Consider the following 12,082-nt stretch of genomic DNA (forward strand, 5'->3'; position numbering starts at 1 on the left):
GGAGAACAACAAATCGATGTCTCCCGGCCCCCCTTATTCTCTTTCTCAAGATCAATAAATAAAAATCTTAAAAAATGAAAAAGGGCCACACTCAGTAGAACTCTTGTGGTCCAAGGGTGCTTTTTTTTTTTTTTTTTAGTTGATATATCACTATGCCAAGAGTAGTTTCTGGTACAATAGTAAGTGATCAATACATATTTCTGAACCTATTTATACCATTATCACTCAAAGACTATCACTAAAGCAAGATCTAATAATCTGCTTAGTAGTCTAGTTTCAAAGAATTTTATGATTTAATAGAATTTTAGAGATCAAAAGCTTTAGCCACCTAGACACAAATGCTAAGAGATTCATTAATTGAAAAAAAAATTATTAAAATACTACATAAATCACAAACAGCTCAAATAAATCATAAGTGTTAGAAGTCTTACATTAGTAGAATTCCTTAGTAGAATGTATACTACCTTTATATAAATATCCAAGTCAACTTCATATTTTAAGTCAAATATTAAAACCTTTTAAATAGATAAGATATCTAATGCTTCATTAATAAAATTTCATAAATTTTGACTTAAAAAATTTAAAACAAAGATCAAATACATGCATTTAAATGTTCAAAGAAAGAACTTACATAGAAGTTTCAAGCAGTCATCCTTCTTTTTTAGACGCTCTTTAATATCTCCTGATATGAGTACAGAATATGGACATGCCATTTCTTTTAAAAAACCACTTATCTCAAGCTGGAAGCTTTCTAGATCATCTCTCCCTTTAAAAAAGTAAAATCACAAAACATTTACTGAATATTTACCATATAATCTATACATTCATTTCAATTTCACATTCAATTCTAAATTTTCCTTTTGACATTAAATCCTTACATGTGTGACCCAAAATAATTTCTACATTTAGAAAGTCACACTTAAATTCAGAAACGTAAGTATCAATTTAAGAATATAAATATGTAATTGTAAGATTATAAATATTTTTATATTTAAATTTGATTAGTATTTTCCAATATATGTTCCAAAAGCAGATAAAATAGGAATACTTTTGTATGAGTAATGAAAATATTAAAAGCATTATTATGGCTATAATTATTAACTGGCTTCAGAGCTAATGATATTTCTATGGATTCAGATCATAAATGCAGATCTAACTAAGCCTCATTGCTTATCTTTCTTTCATAACCTAATTATATGGGAGCCTGTGTCATGTGATTTGAAGTTAGTTTATCTTACTTAGTTTCAAAGGAATTCTATTAGATTTGGCAAGGGGGAAAAAAAGCAATATAAAAAGACAGCTTCAAAAGAGAAGTCTACTTTGTCCCCTAGCAAATGCCCAATAATTTATTTTTTCACTTTATTACACCATCTGAAATTCTACCAGACCCACAATGACTCCAATTATCAATACAGCAATGCATTAAATTTTATGAACAAGTACAGGAATCCTATATAATAAAGATGTGATAAGCAAATTAGTCCTCATGCCCTCACAAGATAGCTGCCTACGACCAGGCCGGCAGGGGAGTTAGTGAGGGACAATCAAATGATGAAAAGCAGGCTGTGTGGGGAGACCAGGTTGGTGGGGGGAGGGGGAGCCATGAGGGGCAACCAAGCCGGTGGGGGGAGCAATTGGGGGCAATCAGGCCAGCAGGGGGGACATTTGGGGGTGACCAGGCCAGCAGGGGAAATCAATTGGGGGTAACTGTAATCAGGCTGGCAGGGGGGAGCAGTGAGGGGCAACTAGGCCAACGGATGAGGCAGTTGGGGGCAACCTGGCCAGCAGCAAGGGACAGTTAGGGACGACCAGGAAGGCAGGCAGGTGAGTAATTAGGAGCCAGCGATCCAGGATTCTGAGAGGGATATCCGACTGCTGGCAGTCAGACATCCCACAAGGGGTCCAAATTGGAGAGGGTGCAGGTTGGGCTGAGGCGACAACCCCCCCTTGCACAAATTTCATACACCAGGCCTCTAGTATTTTATAAAAGCATTCCTATGTGAATCCAGATCCTAAATTAGGGATTACCTGTACTTAAAAAAAAACCACAACAAAACCCCACCTTAATTCAAAAAAGCAGCATTCAAAAATTAAACTTCTTAAATAACCAAATTCAGTCTACTTTTTCTTAAAAATATTAAGGTTAAGAAATCAGATAAACAGAAATTGTTTATAATCTTATACAAATTTTAAAAATGAATTTTGGATTAATATAACATTTAATCCAAAGATATTTAATACAATATACTGAAGTTCTTAATATTAATGATTTTTCTTTGTATAGATTTTCCTTTTTCTAGATAAAACTGTAAATCATAAGCTATCATTTCATTTTATTATTAAACAAAAAAGTAAAAAAAACACAATGGCAATACCAGCTGAAGTGATACTTTCTTCCAAGTTGCATAATGATTTTATTTGAGAGCCTAACCAAACACAGAGGTCTGAAAACTCAGGTGAAGATAGTCCACCCTCAGCTGCCTTGGTAAGGGCTTGCTCTTCTAACAGTGGTCCCTTATACCTAAAAAGAAAGAGATATAAAAGGTTAAAAATGAACAAAAACCTCATATTCTGCATCATAGCCTACTGCCTGTTTTTGTAAATAAAGTTTTATCAGAGTACATCTGATAAATGTATCCATTTACAGACTATCTCTGGCTGCTTTCACCCTGCAATGGCAGAGTCCAGTCATTGTGACAGAGACAGCATGGCCAGCAAAGCCTAAAATTTCTACTATCTGCTCTGTTATAGAAATGGTTTACTGATTTGTGCTCTATCTAATTAACATTTGGCTTTTTCCCTATATTTTAACATCTTTTAGTAAAATTATCGTCCAATTTTAAGAGAAATATTACATATAATAAAGTCAAATAGAGCTAAATCTAATCATTATCCTGGTTACAAGAATAAGAAAAAAGGAAGTAGTGACAAAACAGATGCAAAATTTAAATTTAAAAAATTAAAGTTGAAAAAGACCTATGAGATCATTTTAATCTAAACCTTTTTTTTTTTTTTTTTACTAGAAGTCCAGTGCACAGATTCATGCACTGGTGGGCATGGCATGTAGGGATGGATCAGCCCCCTGTGTCATCCTGGTCAGCTGAGCAGTGAGCATATCACCCCTAGTGGTCAGTGCACATCATAGCAACTGGTTGACCAGTTGTTCTGGGCGTTCTGCCATTCAGTCACTGGGCTTTTATGTATATAGATACTTTCAAACACTGCTACAAAGTATACTTGAATAGTACCTTAAATTTTTTAACCATCTTATAAATTATCTTAATTGAATTAAGTATCAGTTTTCTACTTTATTCCTCTTTCTGCAATTGAGCTTTTATTTCACATTATAAACATATTTGATGGGTTTTAATCCACTGTAGTTATTTTTCTTTTCAAACAGTCCTATCTTTGGTTACTGAGAGGCCATTCTTGTTTGATTTATCCCCAGTATTCTTTGAATACTTTCCTTGATTTCTTTGACAAGATGTTCTTGTCCTGTACTTGTAATTGGCCATTTCTCCAAGATGCCCTGATTCTTTTTAATGGTGTTTAGAGTACACAACCTGGTACTAAAGGTTAGTCACTGTGTCTGAAGCTTTTTCAAAGGACTTATATCAGGATTTCACATTGCTATTTACAATTCAAACTTAGAATTGTGGGTTTTTTACCTAATTTGTTTTGTATTTTTATCTATTTTCTATAAAATTGTGGTTTTTTACTATTTTTATCTATTTTCAATTTAAAAAAATATGGTTTCTAATGGCATTTATATAATCCTAGTAAAAAATATTAAGTTACATATAGTTTCAGAGTAGAAAAATCAGCATTTTTACTAACAACAAAATCACTGAAAACAATTTATGTTTTTATGTTTTAGAATGTATTCCAGTAAGGACATATTTTTTTTAAGTTCCTATCTGTGATTAAACCACCTACTCAACGTATTGACAGACCTTTGTTTCATTTTGCTTTAAAATTCAGAAATTTGTCTCATTTTGTCCTGATTTCATTTTTAATTTTGCTCTATAATTACGTAATTATATGGTTTCAAAGTCTAGTTTACAAAACAAGGTACATTCAGACAAATCTACTTAGCAATCTCAATTGTGTTCCCTCTACTCTAGTTCCTTCCCTCCCCCAAAGGTAACCATATTTATTAGTTTTGGGATGTCATTCCACAATGTTTTTAAAAACAAACATAAATATACTTTTCCTTTTTTTTAGATAAAAGGTAGCCTACTACATACTGTCCTATTCCATGCTTTAAACACATATATATTCACATACACATATTTGCATACCAGTGGCCCAGAGCACGAAATTCATGCATGGGGGGAGGGGGGAAGTGTTCCTCAGCTCAGCCTGCACCCTCTCCAATCTGGGACCCCCTCGAAGGAAGTCCTACTGCCGGTTTACAGGGATCGGGCCTAAGCTGGCAGTCGGACAACCTTCTCGCAATCTGGAACTGTTGGCTCCTAACCACTCACCTGTCTGATTGCCCCTAACTACTCTGCCTGACGGCCTGCTTGCCCTCAACTGCCCCCCGCCACCAGCCTGCTCGCCCCCAAATGCCCCTCCATGCCAGAGTGCTCGCCCCCAACTGGCTTCCATGCTGGCCTGCTCATCCCCAACTGCCCCCATTGCTGGCCTGCTCGCTCCACTTTCCCTCCCCACTGGTCTGCTCACCCCCAACTACCCCCTGCTGGCCTGCTCACTCCAAACTGCCCCCCACACACACACTGTCCTGATCACCTCCATCTGACTCCCACTTACGGCCTGCTCACCCCCAACTGGCCTCCCTACTGGTCTGCTTACCCCTAATGGCCCCACCCCCCACCAGCCAGATCACCCACAACTGCGGTCCCATCCTGGCCTGATCACCCACAACCGCCCCCCCCCCTTTGGCCTCTACCTGCCTCTACCTCAGCCCCACCACCATGGCTTTGTCCAGAAGATCTCCTGGAAGGTCTCCCAGACTAATTAGCATATTACCCTTTTATTAGTATAGATACTAGAGATCAATAGAAATACTACTCAATCATTTTTATTGTCATATAGTACCTCTGTCTGGATGCACCCTATTTTATTCACTTTGCCCTTACTGAAGGACATTTGCGTTAGTACATTGTTTTCCTATTATAAAAACTGGCAGATTTTTGTCAGCATATATTGATATTTGGGATAGAGTCCTGGAATTAGGACTGTTAGGTGAAAGAGTAAATGGATATGTAATTTTGCAGGATACTATTATATTTTCCTCCATAGAGGTTGTATAAGTACCCATTCCTCATAATTCACCATAGTTAATTTGGATTTTTGACTATCTGGTATCTCAGTATAGTTTTAATTTGCATTTCTCTTATGAGCAAGGCTGTACATCTTTTCACATGTTTATAGGCCATTTGCATTTCTTTTTATCTGAATTCTCTAGCGGTATCTCATAAAGTATATTTTCAAACCTCCATTTTACAGGTAAGAAATTAAGGGTTAATGAGGTTAGTATTCCTACTTTATAAGTACTAGGCCAGACACAGTGCTAGTAATATATATATATATATATATATATATATATATATATATATATATATATATATGTGTGTGTGTGTGTGTGTGTGTGTGTGTGTGTGTATATGTATGTATATATATTCATATTTATAAATACATTTATTTATAATTCATTTAATGTTTACAACAATAATTTGAAATTAGTATTATCCTAATCCTGGGTCATAAAGTAACTAGATGATGACATAATATAACTTAAACCCAAATATGACCCCAAATGTCCATGTGAACTATAAACTGCTGGCTACACTAATAAGGAAACTAAGCCAATAACCTGGCTAAGTTATGCAGCTGGGTAAAGGCAGAGCTGGGAATAGACCACTGTCTTTGCTCCTTTAGCCAAGACTGGTTCCTCTATGCAATTACCTTTCTTCCATGTCTTACAGTGCCTTTCATTGAGATTTAATTCATAAACATCTTTATTTCCCCCTATTTGCTTGCATTTCTGCAATAATCATAAACTCTTGAATAAATGTATCTAATTCATATAGTTGGTGATATTTTAACTCAAATGCCAACCATAATTAAACAAACTGATTAAATCACCAGAAATAAATAATTTAGAGGGAGAAAACCTCACAATCCTTAATGCCTCTGGGTTCATCAGATCGATATAAAGGAAAAGAAAAAAAAATGCATTTAACAAACCTAACATCTAATAGCAATCACAATACAACTAAAATTTATAAACAGCTCTTATGGTGGTAGGCCAGTGTTATGTGCGTTATGTATATGGCCTCATTTAATTGCCATAATGTCCTAAAAGGTATTATTATTATTATTATTATGCTCGTAGTTTGTTCAATATATTCTTGTTTAATTAGGAAAGTGCTACTCTTATTCCAAACACTGCAGAAACCTCCCCTAGGCTTAGACTCCCCCAGAAGTCCTCCATACAGTGGAACCATAGCTGCTGGTCTGACACTTCAAACTGGCTGATCCAATCTTCAATCTGTGGAAAACCTCCACAAAGACACAGCCAGATTCTACCTTACTTTGCTTTCTATTTGAATTAGGCAGTATACTAGCATAAAACATGAGATCCTTTCCCGTCATCTGCCCAACCTATTGGCTTGCTTCCAATCCAGTTCTCCACTTCTCCCTGCTTCCCAAGTTCTTCCGCTGTGTTGCATCCATAAACAGCAACTGTCCTATGCTGTCAATCCCTTTCAGAAAGATTACCCCAACCACTTCTAGCTTTGGTTAGTTTACTCTCTCAATCAGATGGCAAGGTCTGTCCTCTTTGCTTTCCAATGTAACATCCGTATCATTGCTCCCTCATATTCGTAAAAATATCTCCAGCTCTCTCCAGGCTCAAGCCAGTCAGATTCGCCACCCTCTTTCTCTTGTAATTTTCGTCTACCAATCTCTTAGGTACTCCCCAACATTCCCTGTGCTCACTTTTCCTTTCCATTACTTTTTTTTTTCATTATATTAAGTTTCTTCAAAGCCCACATGTATACCCTCTCCATTACCCTGAGCTCTCAATTCTCTTAACTTCCTCTTTTCCATCCTTTGCCACTACATCCTAGACCTTACTATCACCTGGAACTACTCCACCTTGGAAATCATTAATTCAAATATGTCACTTCCTGACCACATCCTACTATCTATCTTTTCAGCTTGCTCTTTTGACCAGTCACCTACAACTACACTTTTATATCACCTCTACCTCCACATTCTCTGCATTTACTAGCTCCCTGCTATCTTCACTTTCTTCCCTATTCAATTTAGATTTTAATATATACTTCATTGTGGTGCTAAATAAATACCTACTGCAGAAATGAATCCTTGATATCATCATCTCCTCCAGCTCTAATATCCAATCAATCACTAAGCCCTATAAATGCACTTCTTTCCATATCCACTGCCACTAAGAAACCATCGCTTCCTGCCTAGAGTGACTAAATTCCCCAATCCACTCTCCACCTTCCTGACAGAGGTAACTTTTCAAACTAGACATCTAATCACTCCCTTTTTTAAAATCCTTCAATCGTAAAGATGGCGGCATAGGTAAGCACAGTACTCGTCTCCTTCCACAACTACATCAAAATTACAATTAAGCTACATAACAACCATCATTCAGAACCGCCTAAAATCTGGCTGAACAGAAGTTGTACAACCAGAGGATTAAAGAAGCAGCCACAGTAAGACTGTGAGGGGAATGGGCAGCTCTTCTGGAAGGAGAAGAGAGGGAGCAAGAAACTGAAAACCTATATGAATAAATAATGACAGAAAATTTCCCTTACCTGGTGAAAGAAATAGATATATAAGTTCAAAAGCACAGAGTCCCAATTAAGATGAACCCAAAGAGGCCTATACCAAGATACATCATAATTAAAATGCCAAAGGTTTAAGGTAAAGAAAGAATCTTAAAAGCAAGAGGAAAGCAGTTGTTACCTATAAGAGAATACCTATATGACTGAGCTGATTTCTCAACAGAAACTTTGCAGGCAAGGAGTTAGCAAGAAATATTCAAAGTGATGAATAGCAAGGACCTACAACAAAGATTATTACTCTTCCCAGCAACACTATCATTTAGTACTGCGCTTCGCAGACAAGAAAAAGCTAAAGGAATTCATATCACCAAACCAGTATTACATGAAATGGTGAAGGATATTCTTTAAGGAGGAGGAAGGAGGAGGAAGGAAAAGAAGGAAAGAAAAGGGTGGAGAAAAAGGGAGGTGGAGGAAGAGGATAAAAAATATGACAGTAAAATGGCAATAAATATTTTAAAAAATGAACAAGGAATCTAGTGTGAACAAAATAAACTGATGAATAAAATAGAACCAGAGGCATAGAAATATGCTTAAACTGCATCCCAAAAAAAGATCATGATTCACTCAGTTTATAGCATATACGAGACCGGAACATTTTTTCACAAGCTCCATACATGATTATGATGCACAATCAGGATTGAGATCCACTGTTCTACAAAATCAGAGACTCTCAGAATTGAAAGAGACTTCTGAAATCTCTGCTCCTTTCACAGATGAGAAAACTAAGTAATTTTTACCCTATCATTTATAACAGACCATATCACTAAACTGTTCTTTCACATAGATGTCCACTTTTAATTCCTCCCTTTAGTTACCTGACAAACTAAAGTACCTTCATGATATCTCGTGCTTCAATCACAATAGAAAATTACTTACAATCTACAAAAATAGTATTTTAACTGTTCAAGTATAACACCTATTCAATTATAACACCTATTGTAAGTATACAACTAGAGGCCTAGTGCACGAAATTTGTGCACTGGAGGGGGTGGTCCCTCAGCCCAGCCTGTGCCCTCTCGCAGTCCAGGAGCAGAGGGGGGCAGGAGGAAGATATCTGACTGCAGCAGAGGCAGGAGAGGCTTCCGCCAGCCACCACAGCTGGGCTCGCCAGCTGTGAGCCCCACTACTGGTTGAGCAGCGCTCCCCCTGTGGGAGCACACTGACCACCAGGGGGCAGCTCCTGCATTGAACAACTGCCTCCTGGTGGTCAGTGTGTATCATAGTGACCAGTTATTCCACCATTCATTTGATTTGCCTATTAGCCTTTTATTACATAGGATAGTACTTTTTTTTTCTACTTTTCATCATCATTATAGGAAACGTCAAATTCTTGTCCTCAGTTATTTAGGAAAAATCAACTCTAAAGTATGTAGTTTTTACTTTCCATATTGAATACTCTGAAACTAATTTTCCTTAATAAAAGTCAAGGTTATACCAAACTTCGTTTTTCAACCACCTATAATATAAACAAATTCAAGGAATAAAGAAAGCAAAAAGGAGACTGACTTTACCTTTTTCACAAACTACAGAATCCCACTTATTCTTTTTTCTTTCTTTTTTTTTTAAATCAATCTTTATTGTTCATATTATTACAAAGGTTCCTCATTTCTTCCCCCCTCCACCAGGTTCCCACCCCATCCTCCGCTCCCTCTCCACCCCCCATTGTCCTCATCCATAGGTGCACAGTTTATGTTCAGTCTCTTCCCCCCTCCACGAGAACAGTCAGTCCACTCCCTTCCCATATCGCCGACTCTACTACAATGAACAGCTATTATTGTTCATCAGGTTTTTCAATCTTTTTTGTTGTTGTTGTTGTTTTTAATTAATAAACTTTTACACTTCTAAGAATAAATTTTAAAATCTAATAATTTTAAACCTTGGTTTTTTTTTCTGCCCTGGGAATTGAGAAGCAAACTTGTTTACATGTAAACTTGCCCTCAGGCTATCAAAAGGTGTAGCCATTCAAGTATAAATGAACACATTGTTTAAAGATAGCTACTGGTTGGAATTGGATTACCTGTTCTGGGTGGGAAGGGCTTGTCTTCCCCTTTCTCCATCAAAATTAAGGTGTTAGCTTTAAAACCTCTTTTTGGCAAGAGACCCCAAACTCTCAGAACTTTAAATTTTTCAGATAGTAAATCAGTTACTTAACATTTTCTCAAATCAATAATACCTCCACATGCCCAAGGAGAATTCCACTTATTCTTATCTGGAATACTTAGGAGTTTAAACGTTTGAGGCCTAAACACTTCAACACTTCAATTAAGTATTTTAATTTCTTGTTCTGGTTACTTCCTTAACCAAACTAAGTGAAAATTTCCAAGGGATTTCACAGAAGAAAAAGAAAAAAGAAAAAAAAGTCCCTAAATAATCAGTGGCTCTCTTCTTTCATTTGGCAAACATTTACTCAGGACCTACTAAGTGCAGGACTTTGTAACTCTGGGTCACTTGCAAAGTAGGTGCTAATCAGGGTCCAAAAGCAACCCATAGAGGATCAAGTGCAGCTTCAGGAAAAGAGAAAGGGAGTAGGGGGTTCAAGCTTCACAATAGCACCTCAAAGACAGTCAGACCATTTAAGAAACTCCAGCATGTAGGATGGCAAACAATTGTGCAGAAGACTCCATTCTCTTTAACGTGCATTTTTTTTACTCTAAACTACCTGCTCCTATGTGTACCTCTGTGCACGCTCTTCTTTGAACTTTTCTTCATTCATTCACCCACGATGTATTGTGCCAGACACCACTAAGGATAAGACTGGGAATAAGACCAGAAAAGCACCTGTTTTCCTGGAGCTGACTGGGATGAGGGTGCATTCCAGATACAATATGCAGGTCAAGATAAATTGTGAAAAGAATAACGGCTATGAAGAAAAGCAGGTTAAGTCTGAGGCAGAGGCTGAGGGAGAGGCTATGCTGTATAGATATTGCTCCCCAGGCCTGGAAGAGTTAGGACCATTCCCGGAGTTCCCACAGCACCGCCAAGTATCACTCTGGACAATAAATGCCACACTCTGTGGAGCCCCCACGACTATGAAAACTAGCAGTAATCTGAAACTGGCTCTTCCTCCGCTTAGCACCTAAAGAAGAACATAGTAACAAGAAATAAATATGCTGTTAACCAACGGTGGCTGAATGAATGGACTGAACCAAAACATTTTCCACCGTCAGGGAAGCTGGAGAGATGCGCCCCTGAGCCCTATTGAAGCCATAGGTGAGCCCTAATTAAGACACAGGTCGCACCTCAGGAGAACCAGCACCTCCCACCCCCCGGGCTCCGCAGCCGCGGAGACAACAACATCCCCGCGGGCTGGGGGGCGCGTCCCGGGAGGGCTGGTGCCGGCCGGGCCCCCAATGCCGGCCGAGGCGTTCCAGGCCAGGAGTTTGGAAGAGGGGCCACGCGCCCCGGCTCCCCGGCCACACTCCACCCCCAGGCCCCAAACGGACTTCTTTCCCGCCTCCCGCTTAACTCCGTCGGCGCCGGAGGGGGCGAGGCGGGAAGGAGGCCTGCCCCGGGCTGCCGGAGTCCAGCACAGGCCCAGAGGCGGGGGCTGCTGCAGCCGGGCCGCGGGAGAGCTTACGATTTCGGGGTTAAGACGTTCCTAGGAATACGCACCCCAGCGCCTCTAGTGTGTCCAGAACGTCCCCTTCCATCGTGGGTTCGGGACCCGGCTCGGGCCCTCTCATGATCCTCCGGGAAACAGCTGTCCGCCGCTCTAAGGAGCCCGCCGGAAACCGGCGTCACCGCGCCAAGGTTCCGGGCGGGATCTTGGCTAGGATTGCCTGCAAGTGCCTCTGAGTGGGAGCTCAAAGGTTCCCGGCCTGGAGGCAGTCTGTGCTCAGAAGGCTTTATTTAAAATAATAACAGAAATAGTAATAAGAAGCGTTAGTTCTTACCTGTGGAAGTCAATCTTAGCAAACATCGCGATTCTACCCGAGTTTTTCTCAGTCTATCAGACTCCAGCCCTCTCTTTTTATAACAAAAATACCTAAGTACCAGAATAATTAACTTGAGCTAAAATTAGTACGTAATATCATGTATCCACACATATAATTTTTAAATCAATATACACGGCAATGCTCCAAGTTTAAGAAATAAGGGGCTGCTAATTTATACTTCTTTTGTTTCATTGCAAAATGTGCAAGATTGATGAAACTATCAGACGTTTGCACCTATCTACAGAATCTTATACACAATATGCATCCTATTGCTGAAAAAGTATAGGTGAATTGTATAAGAGA

At 38.8% G+C, this 12,082-nt stretch overlaps 1 protein-coding gene across 1 annotated transcript in view; it reads right to left on the reverse strand.

Moving 5' to 3' along the window:
* FAM98B (family with sequence similarity 98 member B) overlaps window positions 1-11,599 on the reverse strand; it is a 35,901-nt gene extending 24,302 nt beyond the window's left edge. Inside the window, exons 1-3 of the mRNA XM_036446511.2 lie at window positions 11,457-11,599; window positions 2,376-2,521; window positions 632-766 (exon numbers count right to left, since the gene is read on the reverse strand). Of these exons, the coding sequence (XP_036302404.1) occupies window positions 632-766; window positions 2,376-2,521; window positions 11,457-11,527 (352 nt within the window). The 5' untranslated portion in view covers window positions 11,528-11,599. The remainder of the gene's footprint in view (window positions 1-631; window positions 767-2,375; window positions 2,522-11,456) is intronic.
* Window positions 11,600-12,082: the final 483 nt, after the last annotated feature.

This window comes from Pipistrellus kuhlii, unplaced genomic scaffold (assembly GCF_014108245.1).
Source record: "Pipistrellus kuhlii isolate mPipKuh1 unplaced genomic scaffold, mPipKuh1.p scaffold_m20_p_1, whole genome shotgun sequence".
Lineage (NCBI taxonomy): Eukaryota > Metazoa > Chordata > Mammalia > Chiroptera > Vespertilionidae > Pipistrellus > Pipistrellus kuhlii.